Source organism: Oryctolagus cuniculus, chromosome 7, assembly GCF_964237555.1.
Source record: "Oryctolagus cuniculus chromosome 7, mOryCun1.1, whole genome shotgun sequence".
Taxonomy (NCBI): Eukaryota; Metazoa; Chordata; class Mammalia; order Lagomorpha; family Leporidae; genus Oryctolagus; species Oryctolagus cuniculus.
The window spans coordinates 42,010,656-42,033,924 of NC_091438.1; the positions used below are offsets into that span (position 1 = coordinate 42,010,656).

General features: G+C 52.7%; 1 protein-coding gene and 1 long non-coding RNA gene across 2 annotated transcripts in view; one reads left to right on the forward strand and one right to left on the reverse strand.

Annotated features, from left to right (window-relative positions):
• Positions 1-19,810, reverse strand: part of PRCC (proline rich mitotic checkpoint control factor) — a 30,451-nt gene extending 10,641 nt beyond the window's left edge. The window contains exons 1-3 of the mRNA XM_051858531.2: positions 19,051-19,810; positions 3,667-3,714; positions 1,071-1,637 (exon numbers count right to left, since the gene is read on the reverse strand). Coding sequence (XP_051714491.2) covers positions 1,071-1,637; positions 3,667-3,714; positions 19,051-19,518 — 1,083 coding nt within the window. The 5' untranslated portion in view covers positions 19,519-19,810. The remainder of the gene's footprint in view (positions 1-1,070; positions 1,638-3,666; positions 3,715-19,050) is intronic.
• A 683-nt stretch (positions 19,811-20,493) lies between these two features.
• LOC138850526 (uncharacterized) lies at positions 20,494-21,829 on the forward strand. Its single transcript, XR_011390356.1, has 2 exons — positions 20,494-20,652; positions 20,872-21,829. It is a non-coding gene; the product is annotated as an uncharacterized lncRNA (long non-coding RNA).
• The last annotated feature ends 1,440 nt before the right edge of the window (positions 21,830-23,269 follow it).

Consider the following 23,269-nt stretch of genomic DNA (forward strand, 5'->3'; position numbering starts at 1 on the left):
CACTTGAATACAGCATGTGACTAGAGATAGTTATAATAACCATTTATTGAGTACTTGCTATGTTGCAGGCACCATTATACTAAGCTAATGCAATTCTCCCAGCAACCCGATGAGGCTGCTATCATATCCCATTTTGCCGCTGAGGTCTTGGACTTGGCAAGGCAGGTAAACAATCTGCCCAAACTCACGGAGCTTGGGATTCAGAACCCACACTGGCCAGGATGCATTCCACCACTGCCTTCTCCTTCCAGGGCACCTGCCACGCCCTCCCAGCTTCCGACTCCATCAAGGCCTCTCCATCAGCCCCACAGATACCCCTTCCTCAGCTGCCCTCTTCCTCCCTGCTTTCTCAGTACTCTCACTCTCCCCAGGCGCTTCTGGGGCTACTTGCGAGAACCTAGGCCACAGCTGCCTTGTCCTCTCGTCCACACCTGAGTTTCTCCTGTACTTTGGGCTCAGCACCTGGCCCCCTCCCTTCTCCCTACACCTTGCAGCAGCTCCCACACAGGGCTGCGATTTCAGAATAAAAGTGTTAGTTACGAAGTTCACCCTGCCAGACTTTAAGATCTGGGCACCTAAGCCGGCGCCGTGGCTCAATAGGCTAATCCTCCACCTTGCGGCGCCGGCACACCGGGTTCTAGTCCCGGTTGGGGCGCCGGATTCTGTCCCGGTTGCCCCTCTTCCAGGCCAGCTCTCTGCTATGGCCAGGGAGTGCAGTGGAGGATGGCCCAGGTGCTTGGGCCCTGCACCCCATGGGAGACCAGGAAAAAGCACCTGGCTCCTGGCTCCTGCCAGGATCAGCGCGGTGCGCCGGCTGCAGCGGCGGCCATTGGAGGGTGAACCAGCGGCAAAGGAAGACCTTTCTCTCTCTGTCTCTCTCTCACTGTCCACTCTGCCTGTCAAAAAAAAAAAAAAAAAAAAAAAAAAGATCTGGGCACCTGACATCACAGGGTTTAGAACACACGTAGCAAATTCCGAGGCCTGACGGCAGCAGGTCAGTTCCGTTCCACCCAGGTGACGGCACAGGGGCCTCTGGCACTGACAGGCCTGCCCTCCGGGCCCCTACCCACCTGATAATAAGCACCAGCAGCATTGGCATCGCCGTATGTGGAGAACTGATTGTAGCCGTAGTCGTCCCCAGGCTTAGGCATCCAAGGAGCCCCACTCGAGCCTGCCGCCATCTTGAATTCAAGGGGGGCATTGGCTGCGTCGTCCTGGAAAGCGGGCTCTGGCTCCGTGCCTGGAGGCAGCTCTTCAGGGACGGCGGGGAGAGGGTAAGGGTATGGCTCGACTCCCGGCGGCTCAGCCTTGTCAGGGAGGGAGAAAAAGTTCTCGGGGGCTACTTCCTCGTCGCTGTCATCCTCCTCCTGCGTGATCTGCTTCGTCACCTGCAGGGCAGCACTCTTGGCGGCAGCCTTGATGGCAGAGGGCGACGGAGTGGTGGTTGTAGTGCCCACAACAGGGGCAAGAGAGGAAGGCTTGGTCTTAGAACCCAGTCTGGAGGGCTTAGTCTCAGAGGGGCCATCCGAGGGTTTCCGGGAGAAGGCGTGGGGCAGGAGCAACCTGTTAGTCTCTTTCACAGTCAGGTTTTTAGGTTGGGGAAGCAAGGCAGACAAACCAGTCCCCTCACCGGATCCCTGATGAGCCCAGGTTTGGGCAGGAAGGAAGAAAGACAACAAGTGGAATTTCATATCAGGAACCAGCGACACAGCCAACAGGAGTAACAGCTCCACTTTCAGCCCAAAATCTCACCAGCCTTGTTTCCACCATCCCTCCACCCACGCAGGCCATCCAACCTGGGCCTGCCTCCTCCGACCTCAGGCCCTTCTGCGGGCTGCACGTCTGAGCAGAGACACCACCCTTCTTCCCCCGCCCCTCCCCAGCCCAGCTCCACTGGCCCCAACGCCAGAGCCTTCCCCAACTCTGTGCTGCCAGCAATTCCATACCTTCATCTCGCATCACCCCTCCTCCCAAAGAGCCTAAGTCTGTCTCCAGCCCGTCACCTCCCTCCGTGGCCTGAAAGGGCCTCCTAACATAGGAACCCACCTGTCCTGCGGGTTGCCACCCCAAGTCAAGAACAAACTGTCCAAAAGAGATCTACATATCAGGTACCCGAAGGCCCCTGCCTGCCCAAGGAAAGCCCTATGGAGGTGGGACATTAGCTTGCTGATGCCAGAGTCAAATACTCAACTTAGCAACATCTAAACTAAGTGGCCCAGCCCACCCAGAACTCCCACTGCTCCTAAGAATCTCACAGACTCCGCTCTTTGCATGTCAAAAGGCCAGCTTGGTCTAACCATAGGGTGAAGGGGCGCTGACTGGCACCCGGTGTCACTGTCCTAGAGTCCCAGTGTGCCCCAGTCCTCAGGCAAGAAGTGCCCTGAATGAACAGAATAAGACCAGGTCAAGTGGGCGAGGCAGGAGGCCTGTCCTGGGTGGAGGGCGGGCTCCTCTGCGCTGGCAGTGCGCACAGGTCTGGGTCATGGGAACCCGTGAGGTGTGGTCAGAGCACATCCTCAGGCTACCTCTGAGCCTGCGACCTCCTCTATAGCGCTGGGTCCCCACTGCGCCCCTCGGTGCCTTACCAGCCTATGCTGCCTCTACCCCCTCATGTCTCCCTGTGCTCTGGAACCCTGCTCTTGGCTTGTGGGGCGCCTCCTGGGCCAGTCTACCTCCTCCGGGAAGCCGTCCTGGCAACAGAATCACTGGCCTCAGCCTTGGCTCAGCAGCTCCTGCCATGACTCCTCCTCCGTCGCACTCACTATCAACACGGACACCACACTACCCCTGCCAGTTGTCTCCTAACTTGTGCACAATCCCGTCCTTCTAAGGCCTCTGCCTTGGCAGAGTTAGCAGGAGGGGCAGCATCAGCATCACAAACCCGAACCCTGGGACAACCACCTTATTTATTTACTAAGGCAGGATGGCTTTTGCTTCTTCCTGACACACATGATCAACACGAGGTCAGAGTGTCACCAAGTGTGGGCAGAACAGGAAGAAGCTTCTGGGGGCCAGAATAAAGGTCCTGGGACGCGGGGGAACACACACGAGCAGCAGGGACAGCACCCAACAGCACCATCTGGGTGAGGCCTCACGGTCAAGAGTGATGGGGAGAAGCTTAAGTGCGGCAGTCACTGCCTGAGTCTGACCCCAAACTCTGCCCCTGTAGCTGTCTCTGCTTGGGCCAGTTCCTCGGTTTTTTCATATGGAAAACAGGAACGAAAATGACACTGCTTAGGCACTACTGTGAGGGTGACGTCAGTTCCGTGTCAGGAAAGCAGAGAACAGTGCCTGGTTAACAGTCAGTGCTATTTAAGTATGTAGTTCCCAGGATAAAAACATGACTGGGACAAAGCAGACAAATTTTAAAATACAGATACTCCCTAACATCGTCGATCTATCCATTTATTCGGCCCTCCTTAAATAATCTGAAATGTGAAGAACTGAACCAAGTCCCGCTCCATCTTCCTGCCACTGTTTGTCGACTGGCGGAGGTGACACCATTGCACCAAAGCCACATGGGGAGAAGTCGCACAAGGAAAACGAAAGCGCACACCTACACCTGCTCTTGATCTGACGTGAACGCTGCTGGGCCCTGCAAGTGCTGTCTTCAGGAAACCACGCGGGAAGATAAGACCCGGCTCCTGGGGGGGACACAAAGCTTACCTGAAGAACAATTTTCTTCTTTGTGGGTTCATCTTCCTCGGAATCTGACTAAGAGAAAAAGAAATGGAATAAGGCCTCCCTGTTTTAGGACAGTGGAAGAACCACATGACACAAAGCCCATAAGCATCAGGGTTGTCTGTGCAGCCCCTCCACAAGGGCACAGCCAAACAGCGCGGCTTCCTTCCTGATGGCCAAGAGCTTCGAGAACAGGGCGTGCTCGCCATCCCAGCGCCTCATTCCCCTCCCCTGGACTTGTTGCACAGCCTTCTTGGTGTCAATTTCTGTTCTGTTAAATTAAGACTATTTCCTTCCATTTGGTCCTTGGTGGGCAGAAAAGGCCATCCCCTCTTCTTCTATAAATCTGTCCGCTGGAAGATGAATGGTATTTGGCCCACAATCTCACCCAATCTAGCTTCACTTAAAACCACTTACACAGACTACATAACCACAGGGCTGGGGAGCTCCGGTGGGATTAAGCGGTGTGTTAACTACTCTTCTATGAGGCATTAAAGGTCAAAGCCTTTGGAGAAATCCATTCCCTCTCCGAGTATGATCTATTGTCTGCCAGACAGAGCTGCCCACCATCAGGAAGAAGGCAGGCAAATGATGGCTGTGAGGATTTGGGGCAAGACGGGAGGTCACAGCGCAGTCCCCCAACGCAACGTGACTGCTTCTAAGAGAGGCAGCGAAGCTGAGAAGTATCAACACTTTATGCTCAACACAGTTCCTCAGCACCCTCAGCTGAAGAGCGATGCGGGGGCCGGCGCTGCGATACAGCAGGGTAAAGCCGCCACCTGCAAGGCCAGCTTCCCCCGGGCGCCAGTCCATGTCCTGCTCCACTTCCGATCCAGTTCCCTGATAATGGCCTGGAAAAAGCAGCAGAAGATGGCTCAAGTGTTTGGGCCCCTGCCACCTAGACCCAGATGAAGCCCCTGGCTTCAGCCTGACCCAGCGCTGGCCTTTGCAGCCATCAGGGTAGTGAACCAGTGGATGGAAGGTCTCCCTCCCCCTATAACTCTTTCTTAAATCTTAAAATAAATCTTAAAGAAAAAAGGGAAAGATGAAGAGCACATGAATAGCAAGTGCTGACAAACTTTTTATTATTTTTAAAAAATTACCCCGGGGGCTGGTATTGTGGCATGACAGGTAAAACCACTGCTTGTGGTGCCGGCATCCTTTATGGGTGCCAGTGAGTGTCCCAGCTGCTCCACTTCCATCCCAGCTCCCTGATAATGACCTGGAAAAAGCAGTCAAAGATGGTCCAAGTGTTTGGGCCCCTGCCACCCATGTGAGAGACCCAGTGAAGTTCCTGGCTCCTGGCTTCAGCCTGGCTCAGCCCTAGCCATTCTAGCCATCTGGGAAGTGAACCAGCAGATGGAAGGCCTCTTTTTCTGTGTCTCTCCCTCTTTCTCTGTAACTCTTTCAAATTAATAAGTCAGTCTCAAAACACACACACACACACACACACACACAAAACCAAACCAAGGCCCATGAAACTTTTTGTTTGTTCCCAAGGTCTTTTAAAAAATATTAATTTATTTGAAAGCCATGGTTTCAGAGAGAGAGAGAGAGAGAGAGGGAGGGGGGGGATCTTCCATCTGCTGGTTCACTCCCCAGATGGCCACATCAGCCAGGGCGGGGCCAGGCTGAAGCCAGGAGCCAGGAGCTTCTTCCAGGTTTCCCACGTGAGAGGCAGGGGCCCCTTGGCCATCTTTCCCTGCTTTTCCCAGGCCATTACAGGGAGCTGGATCAGAAGTGGAGCAGCAGCACCCACACGGGAGACCCGGAAGAAGTTCCTGGCTCCCGGCTTCTGATTGGCCCAACGCCAGCTGTTGCAGTCATTCTGGGGAGTAAGCCAGCAGATAGAAGACCTCTCTTTCTGCCTACCTCTCTCTGGAACTCTGTGTTTCAAATAAATAAAATCAATATTAAAAAAAAAAAAAAAGAAGAAGAAGTGGAGCCATCAGGACAAGAACTGGCACCCATATGGGATGCCAGTGTTGTAGGTGAAGCTTTACCTGCTATGCCACAACGCCAGCCCTCACCTTTAAAAAAAAAAAAAAAAAAAAAAAAAAAAGATTTATTTGATTTATTTTGTTTATTTGAAAGGCAGTGGCAGAGAGAGGGAGAGACAGACAGAAACAGTCATGAATTCACTGGCTCACTCCCCAGATGACAGCAGCCGGAGCTGGGCCAGGTGGGGCCAGGCCTGCAGTGACTAAGCACTTGGGCCATTTTGTGCTGTTTTCCCAGGAACATTTAGTAGGGGGCTGGATCAGAAGCAGAACAGCTAGAACTCAAACCAGGGCTCCGTAGCAAAAGTTGGTTTAACTAGCTGTGCCACAATGCTGCCCCCAACCCTCGAATCCAAGGTTCTGACATGATTAGGCAGGAATCTAAACGCCTATTCACCTCTAGATTCTTTTTTTTCTTAAAGATTTATTTATTTATTTGAAAGAGTTACACAGAGAGGAGAGGCAGAGAGAGAGAGAAAAAAAGAGAGAGAGGTCTTCCATCAGATGGTTCAATCCCCAATTGGCCACAATGGCCGGAGCTGCACCAATCCAAAGCCAGGAGCCAGGAGCTTCTTCCCAGTTTTCCACCCAGGTGCAGGGGCTCAAGGACCCAGGCCATCTTCCACCGCTTTCCCAGGCCATAGCAGAGAGCTGGATTGGAAGTGGAGCAGCCGAGACTTGAAACTGGAGTCCATAGGGGATTATTCCGGCACTTCAGGCCAGGGCGTCAACCAGTTGCACATCAGCATCGGCCCCCACTTCCTAGATTCTTTTTTTTTTTTTCCACAGGCAGAGTTGGACAGTGAGAGTGAGAGAGAGAGAGAAAGGTCTTCCTTCCATTGGTTCACCCCCCAAATGGCCGCTATGGCTGGTGTGCTACGGCCGGGGCGCTGCACTGATCCGAAGGCAGGAGCCAGGTGCTTCCTCCTGGTCTCCCATGCGGGCACAGGGCCTAAGGACTTGGGCCATCCTCCACTGCCTTCCCGGGCCACAGCAGAGAGCTGGACTGGAAGAGGAGCAACCGGGACAGAATCCAGCGCCCCAACCAGGACTAGAACCTGGGGTGCCGCCGCCGCAGGCGGAGGATTAGCCTAGTGAGCCGCAGCGCCGGCTCCTAGATTCTTTAAGAACTCAAATCCTGTCTCGCAACTGACCCCCCTATCTCCTATGTTCCTTTTTTATTTTCTCTCCTATGATAATATTACTGAGAACCTACTGGATGCAAGATGGTTCCAGGTCCTGTAGCGACTACGCTATGTACCGCAGTTTCCCAGCCAGTGTCCCGGGCGGAGCCCACAGCAGCTGGAGGCCTGGCCCAAATCTCCAGAGATACAACCCGGGCACTTTACCGCAGGGTGTTTCAAAGCTTTTCTCTGTGTGTCATGACCTGTCCTTAAAGAACTTGCACTCCAGTAAGAATGACAAGCATGCAACCAGCTGTCATAAAAGATTACAGCAGGAAAGGATCAGAACATCAGGTTCAAACATCCCCTCAATGAGTATAGTCACTGTGGAAAATTAAGCACCGAGCTAGCATATGATTCAGCAAGCCCCCGACTGAGTATTTACCCAAAAGATTTGAACCCAGCACACTGAAGAGATGCCTGCAAAACATTATGCTAAGTGAAATAAGCCAGACACAGAAAGACAAATAGCGTGTTTCTCGTATGTCGAAATCTGAAAGAATGGATTCACAGAAGCACAGAGGAGAGTGGAGCTAATGGAGGCTGGGGAGATGACAGTCAAAGGTCCCAGGAGCACGGTCTCCGTTAGGCAGGAGTTTGTCATTTGAGAACCAGTGCGCTGCACTTTATCCCCCACATTTCAGCACCAACACTGACTTCCCTTAACTGGCTTTTCAAATCTATCTGGCAGCAGGTACGGGTGAAAACCACTGCCTCCCTGCCTGCTGGGTACGGCTCTTGCTGTCACGTGCAGGTGGAATACACACGTGAAAGATGTTACAGTTACAGAGCAGGCACAAATGACCCAGAATTAACAGAGGACACCATCCCCGCAAAAATGAGTGATGTAGAGACACTGGGTGAAAAGGGGCACATTTAAATTCTAACACATTACAGAACTGGCATTGTGGTGCAGTGGGGTTAAGCTGCCGCGACGACACCAGCATCCCATCCAATAGCAGAGTGGTGGTTCCTGTTGCAGCTGCTCCATTTCCAATCCAGCTCCCTGCTAATGCACCTGGGAAGGCAACAGCAATGGCCCAAGCACTTGGGCCCCTGCCATCCATGTGGGAGACTTGGATAGAGTCCCTGGCTCCTGGCTTCGGGTTGGCCCAACCCTGGCCACTGTGGCCATTGAGGAGTAGATGGAAGATCTGTCACTATCTCTCCCTCTCTCTCTCTCTTGCTCTGCCTTTCTAACAAATAAATAAATAAATCTTTTGGAAAAACAAAATTTAGCAAGTTAGGCAACAGGTCCAATGGCAACAATCAGATAATAAATACATTTTACCCAAATTTAAGATTATCTTTATAAAATTGCACGTGTATATTTTTCATTTGTGGGCTCCTGTGACAAACAAAAAGCAGAACTGTGCAATGTAGCAAACTGTCCTATGGCTAACAGGATTGAAGGCCAGATAAACTGTGGGAAGAAAATTCAATTTTTCTTTAAATGTCACAGGCAGACTGTTTCCATTATACTGACAACCTGAGTTGAACAGCACACACATGAATACAAAAAAACACTGCAGGGAGACTTCAGAACACCCCATTATTTCTGGGTTTGGAGGACTGCTATGACTACTCACAATAATCCTTCTCTCTGTGCATTTTATACCTTTACCAAATCCCACTGTAAGCCACCTCATGACACACACTAAGTATGACACACCTCCTGACACAAGCGCTAAAACAGGGAACTCAGGAATGTGCTGGGCTCTGAGCTCTTGTTAAGTCACTGTTACTCATCTCTGAGGGAGAGGCAGGACTGTCTTTACTTCTCAAAGCTGACAAGCAGGGATCCTCATGGCCAAAGGAAGCCAGGGGAACAGGGAGGCGGGCAAACAGGACTTGCCACCTGCCCCTTGTAGTAACTTCAGCCAGCTCCACTTTAGAAGAGGTGGGAAATACAGAGCTCACAGGTTCACTATGGAAAGAGGTTTGAATGTTACTCAGAACAGTTCTGGGCATGCAGGGGCCTGACTGAACACTAACAAGAGGTGAGCACTGTGGTACAGTGGGCGAAGCCACTGCTTGCAATGCCAGCATCCCATACCGGAGTGACAGTTCAAGTCCTAGCTGCTCTGCTTCCTGCCCTAGCTGTTGTGGCCATTTTGAGGAATGAACCAGTGAATGGAAGAATAGAAGATCTCGCTCTCTCTCTTTGAAACTGTGCCTTTCAAATAAATTTTTTTTTTTTTTTGACAGGCAGAGTGGACAGTGAGAGAGAGAGACAGAGAGAAAGGTCTTCCTTTTCCGTTGGTTCACCCTCCAATGGCCGCCGCGGCCGGCGCGCTGCGGCCGGCGCACCGTGCTGATCCGATGGCAGGAGCCAGGAGCCAGGTGCTTTTCCTGGTCTCCCATGGGGTGCAGGGCCCAAGCACCTGGGCCATCCTCCACTGCACTCCCTGGCCACAGCAGAGGGCTGGCCTGGAAGAGGAGCAACCGGGACAGAATCCGGCGCCCCGACCGGGACTAGAACCCGGTGTGCCAGCGCCGCAGGTGGAGGATTAGCCTAGTAAGCCGCGGCGCCGGCCTCAAATAAATTTTTTAATACATATAAAAAAGAACTGGACTAGAGAAACCAGGTTTAGACTAAGCATATAGGATTTAATTTAGACATTAAAGAGAACTTGAATTATTTGTGATGGTAAAATCATACCACAACATTTACCATTGTAACCACTTTTTCCAAACCATTCTTTTTTCTTTTTTTTTTTAAGATTTTTACTTTTTGGAGCCAGCACTGTGTAGTAGTAGTAGGCTAAGAGTCCACATGCAGCACCAGCATCCCATTTGGGTGCTGGTTCATGTCCTGGCTACTCCTCTTCCGATCCAGCTCTTGCGGAAGGTGGCCCAAGTGCTTGGGCCCCTGCACCCGCATGGGAGACCTGGAAGCAGCTCCTGACTCTGGATCAGCCCAGCTTCAGCCGTTGCAGCCATTTGGAGAGTGAACCAGCAAATGGAAGATCACGATCTCTCTCTCCCTCTCCCTCTCCCTCTCTCTCTCTGTAACTCTGCCTCTCAAACAAATAATAAATCTTTAAGCAGATGAACGGTTGGCCTGCTATGCCACAGCACCAGCCCCCCAAACCATTCTGAAGTATACATTCAACGGCACGAAATACATTCACAGTGTTGTGCAGCGATCATCACTATCTATTTCTAGAACTTTTTCCATGACCCCAAACAGAAACTGTATGCACAACAGCAACTCACCCCGCTCCTTCTAGCCCCTGGTAGCCTCTATACAGAACACGGAACACAGAACACGCTTCCTGTCGCTGCGCCTTTGCCTATTCGGTCCCTCACATGAGTGGCATCACACACACTTGTCCTTTTGTTTACATTACTGAGCACAATGTCTTCACAGCCTATCCACGCTGTGGCATGTGTCAGAACTTCGATCCTTTTTAAGACTGAATATTTCAGTGTATGGATGTGTCATGTTCATCTCTTGGTGAACACTGGGGCTGGTACCTTCAGCTACTGGGAGTAGTGCTGCTGTGAACACGGGTGTGCAAGTATCTGAGTCCCTGCTTCCAATTCTTTTCATCTAGGGGTGAGACTGGTGGATTGTATGGTCATCCCTCGTTTTAGTTTTTTCTTTCACTTTTAATTTGCATCTACTTACTTTATTTAAGAGAGAGAGAAAGAGCAATAGAAACAGATTTCTCCCATCCCCTGGTTCACTCCCCAGTTCACTCCCCAACTGGGACAGCCTGAGGCCAGGAGCCTGGGACTCCCTCTGGGTCTCCCATGTGGGCAGCAGGGACCCAGGTACTTGCGCCATCACTGCTGCCTCCCAGGGTACGCATCTGCAGGAAGCTGGAATCCGGAGCAGAGCCAGGACTTGACCCCAGGCTCTGATAGCACAGGCAGCTCTGCCAAGCAGTGTCTTAATCAATACACCAGATACCCAGCCGTGTGTTAACTTCTTGAGGAACCACCAAGATGTGCTATACTTAGGGGTATATTAAACAGAGGTTGTGGAGTCCAATCTTAGAGCACACTGCAGATCAGCGAACGGTGACCTAACTGTGCCCGTGCAATCAGGCTGAGAGAAGAGCGAGAACAGCAGAGCACCCAGGGCTGGAAGAGTGTGCGGGGTCAGAACAGGCACACACAGATTCTGGGGCACAAGCTGACTGCGTCCTTAAGAAGAAAGTATTCCATTTCTTTTTGGCCTCACAAGCACCTGAACCTCAACGGCCACTGCTGTCCTCTCCGTTCCAGCTGCCAGGAGTGACAAGACACACACACACCCCGAGACTGCTGAGCAAGAACGGAAACAGACATTTTCCATTAAGCCAGGTCCAGTGGGATCTGCTAATCTATCAGAGCCTCACTCCCCATGGCAGCCTCCCTCTTATCTTCTCAGGCCCTGGTTCTGAGAGTCCTCTCCAAAAAGCAATCACTCACTGCCAGGGCCAGGAGCCAAGGAGGAAATAAGGGTTCAACAACAGACTCCTTCCCCCCAGGGCTCCCAACTCTTAACTACTACCACGATTATCCTGATTAGCTCAATTCATCAACTTCTTACTCTCCAGTCCCCAGTATCCTGCTTACATCCGACCATCAGTGAGGATTTGTTTTTCCTCCTATTTTTGTGCTCTTCATTTACATCGTTTTCTGAATTCGGGTTGCCTGTGGCTCTTCCTTCTCTTTTCCTTTCCAAAAATATTTATTTAGTAGGGGCTGGCACTGTGGTAGAGTGGGTAAAGCTGCTGCCTGCAGTGCTGGCATCTCATCTGGGCGCCGGTTCGAGTCCTAGCTGCTCCACTTCCAATCCAGCTCTCTGCTATGCCCTGGAAAAGCAGTAGAAGATGAGCCAAACATTTGGACTTCTGCACCTGTGCGGGGGATTGGGAAGAAGCTCCTGGCTCCTGATCAACCCAGCTCCAGCCGTTGCAGCCATTTGGGGAGTGATCCAGCAGAAGAAAGACCTTTCTCTGTCTCTCCCTCTCTCTGTAACTCTACCTCTCAAATATTTTCAAAATATTTATTTATTATTTATTTGAAAGTCAGAGTGACAGAGGGAAGAGAGACAGAGACAGATAGATATCTTCCATTCACTGGTTTACTTCCCAAATGGCTGCAATAGACAGGTTTGAACCAGGCCAAAGCCAGGAGCCAGGAACTCTATCCAGGTCTCCCACATGGGTGGCAAGAACCCAAACACTTGGGTCATCATCTACTGCCTTCCCAGGCGCATTCACAGGAAGCCAGACTGGAAGTGGAGCAGGTGAGACTCAAACCAGCACTGATATGGGACGCCAGCATCGCAAGGGCAGAGTAACCTACTGAGCCACAACGCAGGCCCCACTATCTTTCATCAGGAGGCACTAAGACCAAATTCCGCCTCTGCTACAACCCAGCTATGCGGTGTTAGGTAAATCACCTCTGCTCTCCCATGTCCTTCTAGGGACAAGCACAGTCAGAAACGGAGCAGGTAGCTCACAAACGCGACTGCACTCACCTGCCCATTCCATCCAGGCAGAGCTTCCCTGCATCTCCTGCAGGTATCTCAATGATCTGGTTACGAGGAATGACAACACCTCGTGAAATCACAGCCTCAGAGCTCTGAATTTTCTACTAGATAAGTAACCACTCTGACAGTGGGAATGCTAACACCAGGGCACCCTAAGAGTTCTATTTGCTTTGGAATACACATTTGATGCCACAAAACTCATCTTTTCTGTACTCTTCACACCCTAATTTCAAGAAGCCTGCATCCCCTGAAGCCATGAAATCAGCCACTAGGGCTTGGGTCACAGCTAGAAAAGCAAAGGGGGAAGCAGAGGGTGCTGATCCTCTCTGTGGACCATTCCAAAATTCCCACACCAAACAGGAGCTGACGGAAAGTGGTCAAGGAACACCCCTGGAGCGAGAATCTGACACTACCTTGACCCAGATCCAAATAATCTAATTCTCTCCCATGGACGATCAGGATTGGTACTAACAGTGTAGTTCAGTCTGCCTGATCTCTAAAGGGAAGAAAACAAAACCCAAGAAGGTGTGTGTGGGTGGCAGCCTTGCACCTGCAACAAAGGCTGAGAGACAGAACAAACTGGACAGCAGAGAGAGAATCCAAGGCACAGACAGGCCACGTGTGGGCCCCCTAGGCCATCTCCAGCTCCCCCCTCCCGGTGTACTTCCCGTGCGTTACCATTTAAGCTAACTTCAGTTGGCTTCTGACACTGCAACCCACAAAATCCAGCTCATCCCCAGCCAGCTCTGCCTCCTGCAGTCCCTAATTAAAAGACCGCACTACCCTCCCCTGGTGCCTGCGCCAGAAGAGGGGGCAGTCGACCTTGACAGCTCTCTGCACTCCCGACCCAGTCCTCCGCCTGGCTTCCATCTCCTGAACAGACCTCAATCCTCTGGGTCTCTCCATGCCCTGCTGCCTCACCCAGGCCCCCCGCAACTCTCACACTGCGGCTGCACGTCTCGGTCTTGCTCCCTCCAAGGCGCTCAGCACACCGCAATCAGGGAATTCCTCCACCACCCCAGAACGAAGCAGAAAGACCTCAGCCAGGCATCCAAGGCCCGCTCTCTGAGGCCTCTGCCTCTCTCTCACGCCCTGTTTCTCACCACCACGCCTTTCTCACTCAAGTCCCTCAAAGCATCTTCCCCTCACGTCCGAGCGTCTGCACAGCCCGCTCCCTCTGACGACACGCTCCTCTCCACGCTGCCCCTTCTCCTGCCGCCTCCTGCTCACCTGCTTCATCCGCGCTGACACCTCCCTCTCCTAGGAGCTTCCCAACCTCCTCACACTGGGTGCGTCCCCCTGTGGTGTGCCCCACTGGCACCAGCTGCATCGTGGTCTTCTCTGACGAGACCTAAAACCTATTTCCTTGTTTACCTCCCCAGATGACTACTCGTTCCTTCTGGGCAGCCCGTCACACTCACTGCCACCCTGAGCTCCACACAGAGAAGCACCTCAATACAGAACGAATGAATGAATGAATGAATGGATGAAAACAGGACGGAGTTAGGGGCCAGTGTGGTGGCAGCAGTTAAGCCACCACCTGCAATGTCCATTTCCTGTATCGGGCGCCAGTCTGAGTCCCAACTCTCCTCTTTCTGATCCAGCTCCCTGCTGAAGCCTGAGACAGCAGCAGAGCATGGCCCAAGCGCCTGGCCCCCGCCACCCATGTGGGAGACACAGAGAGTTCCAGGCTCCTGGCATGGGCCTGGATCACGCCCGGCTGATGTGGCCATCTGGGGAGTAAACCAGGGGATGGAAGATATCCATGTGTCTAAGTGTGTGTCAGTCTGCCTTTCAAATAAATCAATCTAAAAAAGAAAAAGAAGGGGCCAGCGCTTTGGCACAGTGGGTTAATGCCCTAGCCTGAAGTGCCGGCATCCCATATGAGCACCGATTCGAGACCTGGCTGCTCCACTTCTGATCCAGCTCTCTGCTGTGGCCTGGGAAAGCAGTAGAGGGTGGCCCAAGTCCTGGGGCCCCTGCACCCGCATGGGAGACCTGGAAGAAGCTCCTGGTTCCTGGCTTCGGATCGGCAAAGTTCCAGCCGTTGCGGCCAATTGGGGAGTGAACCACCGGATGGAAGACCTCTCTCTCTCTCTCTGCCTCTCCTCTCTCTGTGTAATTCTTTCAAGTAAATAAATAAATCTTTAAAAAAAAGAAAAAAAGTTTAGAATTACTTACTTATATTTCAGTACCAGATTCCAAAAGGAAATGATGTAAGAAAAGCTGATTCATCCCTTCACTGTGCACTGAGGGCAAATTAAGTGCTGAGAACATGAGGGGCAGCTCTTTCAAAGACGAAGGTTGCCCAGGCGACCGTCTAGAACATTCTTAAGCTGCCTTACCCCAGGAATTAGGTGTAAAGACAACAAAAAACACCACTTGAACCAAACAAAAGTGAAGAGCTCAACTATCTGAGGGCTAGGACTAAATTTAATCTCATCAGCCATGTCACAGCACACCTCAGATACTTAGTGAATTACACCGACAAAGGAGAAATCAAGTTAGGAATCCTCAGCTTGCTGTTGCCTCAGCCAACCTACATAGAATATTCTACAACCTGGGGCCAGCACTGTGGCATAGCAGGTAAAGCAGCTGCCTGCAGTGCCAGCATCCCATATGGGCGCCATTCCAGTCCCTGCTGCTCCACTTCAGATCCAGCTCCCTGCTAACATGCTTGGGAAAGCAGCAGAGGATGGCCCAAGTATCTTTAAAAAAAAAAAAAAAAAAACATTTATTTACTTATTTGAAAGGCAGAGATACAGAGAGAAAGACACAGAGAGACAATCTTCCATCCACTGGTTCACTCTCTAACTGGCTATAACAGCCAGGCCTGGGCCAGGCTGAAGCCAGGAGCCAGAAGATTCTTCCAGGTTTCCCACATGGGTGCAGGGGCCCAAGCACTTGGTCCATCCTCCACTGTTTTCCCAGGTTTATTAGCAGGGAGCTAGATCAAATGTGGAGCAGCCAGGACTAGAACCAGCGCCCATATGGGACGCTGGCACTGCAGGCAAAGGCTTAACCTTCTATGCCAGCCCCAACCCAAGTACTTGGGTCTCTGCACCCACGTGGGAAACCAGGAAGCATCTCCTCACTCCTGGCTTCTGACTGGCCCAGTTCCAGCCAATGCGGCCATTTGGGGAGTCAATCAGTGGATGAAAGATCTGTCTCTGCTTCTCTCTCTCTCTCTCTCTCTCTCTCTCTAATTCTCAAATAAAATAAATGAATCTTAAAAATAGAGTACTCTATAACCTGGGGCCTACATTGTGATGAAGTGGGTAAAGCTGCTGCCTGCAATACCAGCATCCCATAGGGGCACCAGTTCGAATCCCAGCTGCTCCACTCTGATCCAGCTCCTGGTAATGGCCTGGGAATGCCGTGAAAGATGGTCCAAGTGCTTGGGTCCCTGGGATCTCCCTGGAAGATCCAGATGGAGCTCCAGGCTGACTTGGGCCTGGCCAAGCCCTGGACAGTGCAGCATTTGCAGAGTGAACCAGTTGGTGGAAGATCTCTCTCTCTGTCTCATCTTCTCTCTTGGTCACTCTGCCTTTCAAATAAATAAAACAATTTTTTTTGTTGTTGTTGCTAAAGTCACCTTCCCCCACATATCCGAATTTGGTAGATACAAAGCCTAGGAGAAAAAGAACAGGCGAATAAGCAAAATGCAAGGGACATTTCTTTCTTTTAAATAAATAAATAAATAAGATGCATTTACTTACTTGAAAGGCAGAGCTAGAGAAAGACAAAGACACACACACACACACACACACACACACAAGGGCATCCATCCACTAGTTCACTCCCCAAATGGCCACAACGGCTGGGGCTGGGTCAGGCCAAAACCAGGAGGTTGGAACTCCATCCGGGTCTCCCACGTGGTTGCAGGGTCCCAAATACTGGGGCCATCTTTCACCGCTTTCCCAGGCACATCAGCAGGGAGCTGGATCAGAAGTGGAGCAGCCGGGACTCCAACCAGCATTTGCAGGATGGTGGCGTCGCACAGCAAGCGGCTTAGCCCACCCCCAGGGGCCTTTGTCCCAGGCTCTATCCAGGCTGAGGTGAGCTTCAGTGGCACAACAGAAGGCTTTATTTTGGATCCAAGACTTCAAAATGATAGACTCAGAGAAGGGAAATGATATGGAAGAAACAATATAAGGAGGGAGATTCCAGAACCTCCTTCCAAGAAGAATTCATATTCATTTCAGTCATTCAATCAAAAAATATCTATAGAGTACTTAGCATGTGCCACACACTATTTTAACCACTAGGGATACAACAAAGAATTTTTAAAAAAGGGAGGGGGGGCAGTGCTATGGCACAGCAGGTTAACGCCCTGGCCTGCAGTGCCAGCATCCCATATGGGTGCTGGTTCAAGACCAGCTGCTCCACTTCCGATCCAGCTCTCTGCTGTGGCCTGGGAAAGCAGTAGAAGATGGTCCAAGTCCTTGGGCCCCTGCACCCACATGAGAGGCCCGGAAGAAGCTCCTGGCTCCTGATCAACGCAGTTCCGGCCGTTGTGGCCAACTGGGGAATGAAGAGGCGGATGGAAGACCTCTCTCTCTCTCTGCCTCTCTCTCTGTGCAACTCTTTCGAATAAATAAATAAATTTTCAAAAAAAATATTTATTTAAAAAATAAAGAATTTTTTTAAAAAGGTGGCGGGGAGGGAGGGGTAAGTGTTTGGCCTGGCAGTTAACAATCAGTCCCGCAACCATACCGGCAGTGTCTGGTGAGATGCCCATCTCTGGTTTCCAGCTCCAGCTTCCTGCTAACGCACACCCCTGGGAGGCAGCAGTGATGGCTCAAGTACATGAGTTCCTGCATTCACCTGGGAGACCGGGAGTGAGTTTTGGGACCGAAGTTACTGCAGGCACTTGGGGAGTGAACTGGTGGACGGGGGCTCACTCTTTGCCTCTGAATTAAAAAAACAGAAAACAAAAAACTCCTACCTTCAAAGAGTTTGTATACTATAGAAGAAGTGAAGTTCAGGGGCCGACGCTGTGGCATAGCAGGTAAAGCCGCCACCTGCAGTGCCGGCATCCCATGTGGGCGCTGGTTTGAGACCCAGCTGTTCCACTTCCGATCCAGCTCTCTGCTGTGGCCTGGGAAAACAGTAGAAGATGGCCCAGTCCTTGGGCCCCTGCACCGTGTAGGAGACCTGGAAGAAGCTCCCGGCTTCAGATCGACCCAGCTCCGGCCCTTGCAGCCAACTGGGGAGTGAACCAGCGGATGGAAGACCTTTCTGCCTCTCTGTAACTCTGCCTTTCAAATAAATAAATAAGCCTTCTTAAAAATAAGTGAAGCAAAAAAAAATATATATATATATGGTACGTGAGCTGTTGTGGGTGCCTTGGGAAAAAATAAGCATATTTATTCAGCGGGATGCGAATCGGCGATAAGAAGCTGTATTTACATAAATGGGTAGGCATATCTGGCACAGGTTGAGACCAGCTCACAAAGCCTGCACCCCACATCGGAATGCCTGGGTTTGCATCCTGGTTCTGCTTCTGATTCCAGCTTCCAGATCTGCTGTGTACTCCGGGAGGTGCCAAATGATGGCTCCAACGCTTGGGTCCCACCACCCACACGGGTGTCCTGGATGGAGTTGCAGGTTCCTGGCTTCAACCTGGCCCAGCCCTGGCAGTTGTGTGCATTTGGGGAAGGAATCAGAGGACAGAAAATCAATCTCTCTCTCTCTGCCTTTTGAATAAAACTAAACAAAAATTTTAAATAGAAATCAATAAATAGGTAAGGCTCAGGAAGTCCCCACTGAGAATAGTCCTTTAACCCAAGATTGAGCGAGGAGGGGAGAAAATGCTAGGGTTACCTGGAGAGAGAAACAGCAGCATCAGTCAGTGCGAGAAAATGGAAACTCTGCCCCAGCAGAGTCGAGAGGGCAAAGAAAAGCAAAGACAACGGCAGGACACTTCGCTCAGTGACAAAGGTGAGCCGGGGACAGCTCCTGGGAAACCTTGAAAGTCCCCTCATCCCACAGCCCTCACAGCGCAAGTGTGCAGTATTTCTTGGCTCCGACACACACGCGGAGCTGCCTCTTCTAGAAATGGGGTTCACGTGTGCTAATCCACCTAGGCTGGGCGAAACGGAGGCATCGGGTCTGCGGTGCAGGCAGGCCCACCTCCCCACTCTTCCCTCGACAGGGGAGGCACTGGCTGCCGCACCCCTGTTTCTGAGGCTACGGCTTTATCTCCCGAGTTCTGGAATAACTGCAGACAGGGGCCACCGGCCGGCAAGTGATCTGCATCCAACAAATGCTGGACTTCTTCTCTAACTCCGCCCCAAAAACAGAGGCCAGGCATCCTACCCTTTTCCTCCCGGCCCTGACGGATGCTTTTTAAGATCGGAGGTAAAGGAAAAGGTTGGCCAAGGGCCCAGGAGCCGGGCCTCCTGTCACCGCTTCAGGTGCCACATGGCATTTTGTCAAGACCCAGCCTGGAGTGAAGATGCGGAGCCAGCGTCCGAGGCCTGGACCGGTCGTCGGCGCCAGGTGAGGGTGACAAGGGGCGCGAGGGGCCCGCACGGACCAAACATCCCAACTCCCTAGCAAGTCACCAGACTTCAGCTCCATCCCGTCGTCAGAGGATTCCAGCGGCCCTCAACCGACGGCAGCATCCGTCCGAGCCACAGCCAAACGCCGCCTGGCCGGACAGTCCGGGGGTGCCCTCCCCGATACTCACATCCCCCTGGTGCAGCTCCGGCGCCGCGATCTTCACGGGCTCCGTCCTCTTCTTTGGCTTGGGAAGCCCCAGGGTGGGCCCGGCACCGCCGACAGGGGGGGGCAGGCTGAGGCCAGGGCCTCGGGGCGAGGGCGCCCCCAATCCCAGCCCCTCCCCGACTCCCGCCGCTTCTGCAGGGCTCACGCCTGGAGGTGGGGGGAAGCCGCCCAGGCCGAAGGGCAACGGGGGAGGAGGCTGGAGCCTGGGGTCTCCGGCGGGTGGGGGCAGCAGCAGCGGCGGGGGGAAGGCTGGGGCCAGCATCTGGGGGGGCGGGGGCAGCAAGGCCGGACCCTTAGGTGCAGGGAGAGAAGCGAACAAGCCCCCTAAAGCGGGCCCAGATGTAGGGGCCTCTGCCTCCTCTTCCTCTGGCTCCGGCTCAGCCTCATCCGGCTCACTCTCATCGCTGCTGGCGTAAGCAACCAGCGACATGGCGCCTCCCGCCTTTGGGGCGCCCTTGCCGGCAGACGAGGCCTACTTGAGACCGGGGATGCCCGGAGGCCTAGTAGGCCCCGCTACTCGGCAGGGCGGGAAACCAAAAAGCCCGTTTGCTCTGAACTCTAGGTCTAGCCCCGGCAAAAGCCCATGGCCACGGTTGATTTCCACCGAGTAATTCTTCCCTCTTCACTTAAGCTCCTAGTCCCGGGCAACTACACACAGCTAATGGCCGCCGAGTCACTCCGCCTCCTCTTCGGCGCACCAATATAAGAACTACTACTCCCAGAGAACACTTTGGAAACAGCCCCATTCTCCACCACAGGGATCTCAGCGCAAGGCAAGGCGGGAATTGGAGTCCGAGAAAGGATTAAGGGGCGCGCAGAAAGACAGAAGGGAAACCCGCCTCTGGCGCAGGGACTTGTGGGTTGAGTAGTTTTGTTGTTTACATGGTAAGTCCTAGGTGACTACCAGCCCCATCGGCAACCGCGGTAATTATGAAGACTTGTAGGAGAGAGCATTTCGGTACTTGTAGTTCACTAGGGTAGGCCCCTGGGCGCTAAGCCTTATGGGATATGTGGTGTGCTTACAAACTCCAAGTGATGTCGCAAAGAGAGGGAGTCTGGGAAGGTGGAGGATTGGATGGGCGGGGGAAGGGGGCGTGGGTGTAAATAGCTTAAAGGGAAAGTGATCTGTAAGTGAACTGATGGAGCTCCTGAGTCCGCTGAGACTGGGAGTTAGGAGGAAAAAAAAAAAAAAAAGCCAGGATCCGAGGCGTCTGTACGAAATTGAACTGCAAGTCGCCAGAAAGAAAGCGAGGCTGCAGACCCATTAATAAACGTGTAAGATAGCTGAAGTAACTGTGGCGTAATAGGAAGGAGGCGACCTCCTTTGCCATGACTAGGATGCATCCAGGAGCACACCACACCCTGGAGTCTGGGCCTGGCCACCCCCTCCCCGGCAGCAACCAGCGAGACGGAAAGATGGCAGCGCCCTGGGAGCCAGGTCCTAGGGGCTGATTCCAGCTCCTCAGCTCAGCGCCCTAAAGGGACAGTTCTAAGGAATCACCCGCGTCCGTCCCTACTGGCCTGTGCCCCGCAGGTCCGTCAGCAGGTGGCCTCTGCCTCCCCCGTGAGTGCTGTCTGCCATGCCCCGGGGTGTGTCCCGATGGTATTTGCCGCTGCGCTGGCCCTCCTTGTCCATCCATGTGTGTGGGCATTCATGCCTGCCTGGGGCCATCTGCCCAGCAGCTCGCCTTCCTTGTCCCCTCGTGATTTTGTGTCCTCTTGTTTCTCCATTTTTGCCCCTGCCTGCCTGCCCGGGGCTGAGAGCCCTGCCTGTCTTTTACAGGCTAATCCACCCCTGTGTGGGCGCCAGCTCCCTGCTCCCGGCTAGCAGAATCCTGTTGAGCTCAGTGCATCCGGCTTCATAGGCAAACTCATCACACCGCCTTCTCCACAAAGCCTGCTGAGCCTCCATGCACATTGGCTTTCTCCTCTGGATGCCTGGAGTTTCTTCTCTGCAATGGTGCTCGAACCTCAATATGCTCGACCATCGCGAGGAAAGCTTCTGAACGAGTCCAACTCCTGGATTCTGGTTTCAGAGGCTCCTTTTCACCCTGTGTGGGATCTGCATCTTGGAGAAACCCAAAAAAGGCACATGTGGAGAAACTGGCCTGGCAAGTGCTGCCGGGCAGCTGGCAGGCCTTGCACCACGCTGACTTCTGCAGCCTGCCTGGAATCTGGCCTCCCCACGCTGCACCCTGGGGACTTTAGGTAGACCGGTCTCTGAGTCTCACTTTCCACCTCTGAAAAATGCATAGAGCATGACAGGGCCCTGTCCCACTTGCGCAAGAAACGCCTGCCGTTAGCACACAGGGAGAGGGCTCAGCACTAGCACGGCTTGCTGACCTGTAGGGGGAGGACAGACACCTACCTTTGTTTAGTAGCTATTTTCTTTTTCAAAGACGTTTATTTATGGGAGCCAGCACTGTAGCGTAGCAGGTTAATCTGCTGTCTGCAGTGCTGGCATCCCATATGGGTGCCAGTTGGAGTCCCAGATGCTCCACTTCCCATCCAGCTCTCTGCTATGGCCTGGGAAAGCAGTAGAAGATGGCCCAAGTCCTTGGGCCCCTGCACCCGTGTGGGAGACCTGGAGGAAGCTCCTGGCTCCTGGCTTCAGCCTGGCCCAGTCCCAGTTGTTGCAGCTATTTGGGGAGTGAACCAGCGGATGGAAGACCTCCCTCTCTGTCTCTTCTTCTCTAACTCTGACTTTCAACTTAAATAAATCTTAAAAAAAAAAAAAAAAAGACTTTATTTATTTGAAAGGGAGAGTTACGAGAGGCAGAGAGAGAGAGAGAAAGAGAGAGAGAGAGGTCTTCCATCCGATGATTCACTCCCCAAAGGCCTTAATGCCTGGAGCTGAGCTGATGCTAAGCCAGGAGCTTCTTCCAGGTCTCCCACATGGGTGCTGGGGCCCAAGGACTTGGGCCATCTTCTACTGCTTTCCCAGGCAGAGAGCTGGATCAGAAATGGAGCAGCCAGGACTCAAGCCAATGCCTGCATGGGATGGCAGTGCCATAAGCAGCAGCCTTACCCACTATGCCACAGCACCGGCCCCCCAATAACTATTTTCTAAGCTGTATTTTCTCTTACTGTAGAAAGTAAGGTAAACTATAGCAGCATTTTGGAAGGTGGAGGGCAGCTTCACCAGAGGTAGCTGACTTGGCACATCGCAGAGAAGCTGAGAAACGAGAGGCGGGGCGGGGGGTATGGATCAGCCTCATGGATGTCGAGCCACAGTGCAGAAGCCGCAGAAGGCACAGAGCGGTGGCATCAAGGAGCTCTGGAAGCGAAGACAGCCGAGGGCGGGTTAAATGCTGTTTGAGAAACAGACACCCACGCCCGCTCGAGGAAACCTGCTCTCTCCAACCCCAGAAAAAATAAAAGCGGGTTATTCGTAAGAGAGGATAAGACATGGTTTCTGCTATGCAGAGAGCCAGGCACAGTCCAGGGCAGGGGGATGGCACAGAAATCGGGGGAACTAAAGCAAGATGCCTGTGCGGTATCCAGAACCCAGCCCCATTTCTGCCAGAAGACAGGCCCCAGAGAAGATTCTGGAAAAGTCTCTGTGGAAAATCTGTTCAGCCCAAACAGAAAGACCTCTGGAGTCTGACACCAGCTCACCCCCATGCAAAGCTGTCAGTTGAGAAGCCCCAGGCACGTGCCCAGGAGAGCAAGGTGACTTTTTAGCACCCTACTCTGAACCCAGGAGCAGGTACCAAGGATTCAGCTTGGCCTGGTCCAGCCCGGGTGTTGGGGCCATTGGGGGAGTGAACCAGTGAGATCTCTCTCTCTCTGCCCCTCTCTCTCTCTGCCTCCTCTCTCCTTGTAACTCTACCTTTTGAATAAATAAATAAATCTTAAAAGAAAGAACGAGATCATTGCCCTGAAATCTGTTTCGGTATATACTCATATAGGTATATACACGAGGGCCTTCAAAAAGTTCATGGAAATGTGTATTAAGAAAAACCAGCCAGGCCAGCGCCGCGGCTCACTAGGCTAATCCTCCACCTGCGGCGCCGGCACACCAGGTTCTAGTCCCGGTCAGGGCGCCAGTTCTGTCCCAGTTGCTCCTCTTCCAGGCCAGCTCTCTGCTGTGGCCAGGGAGTGCAGTGGAGGATGGCCCAAGTGCTTGGGCCCTGCACCCCATGGGAGACCAGGAGAAGCACCTGGCTCCTGCCTTCGGA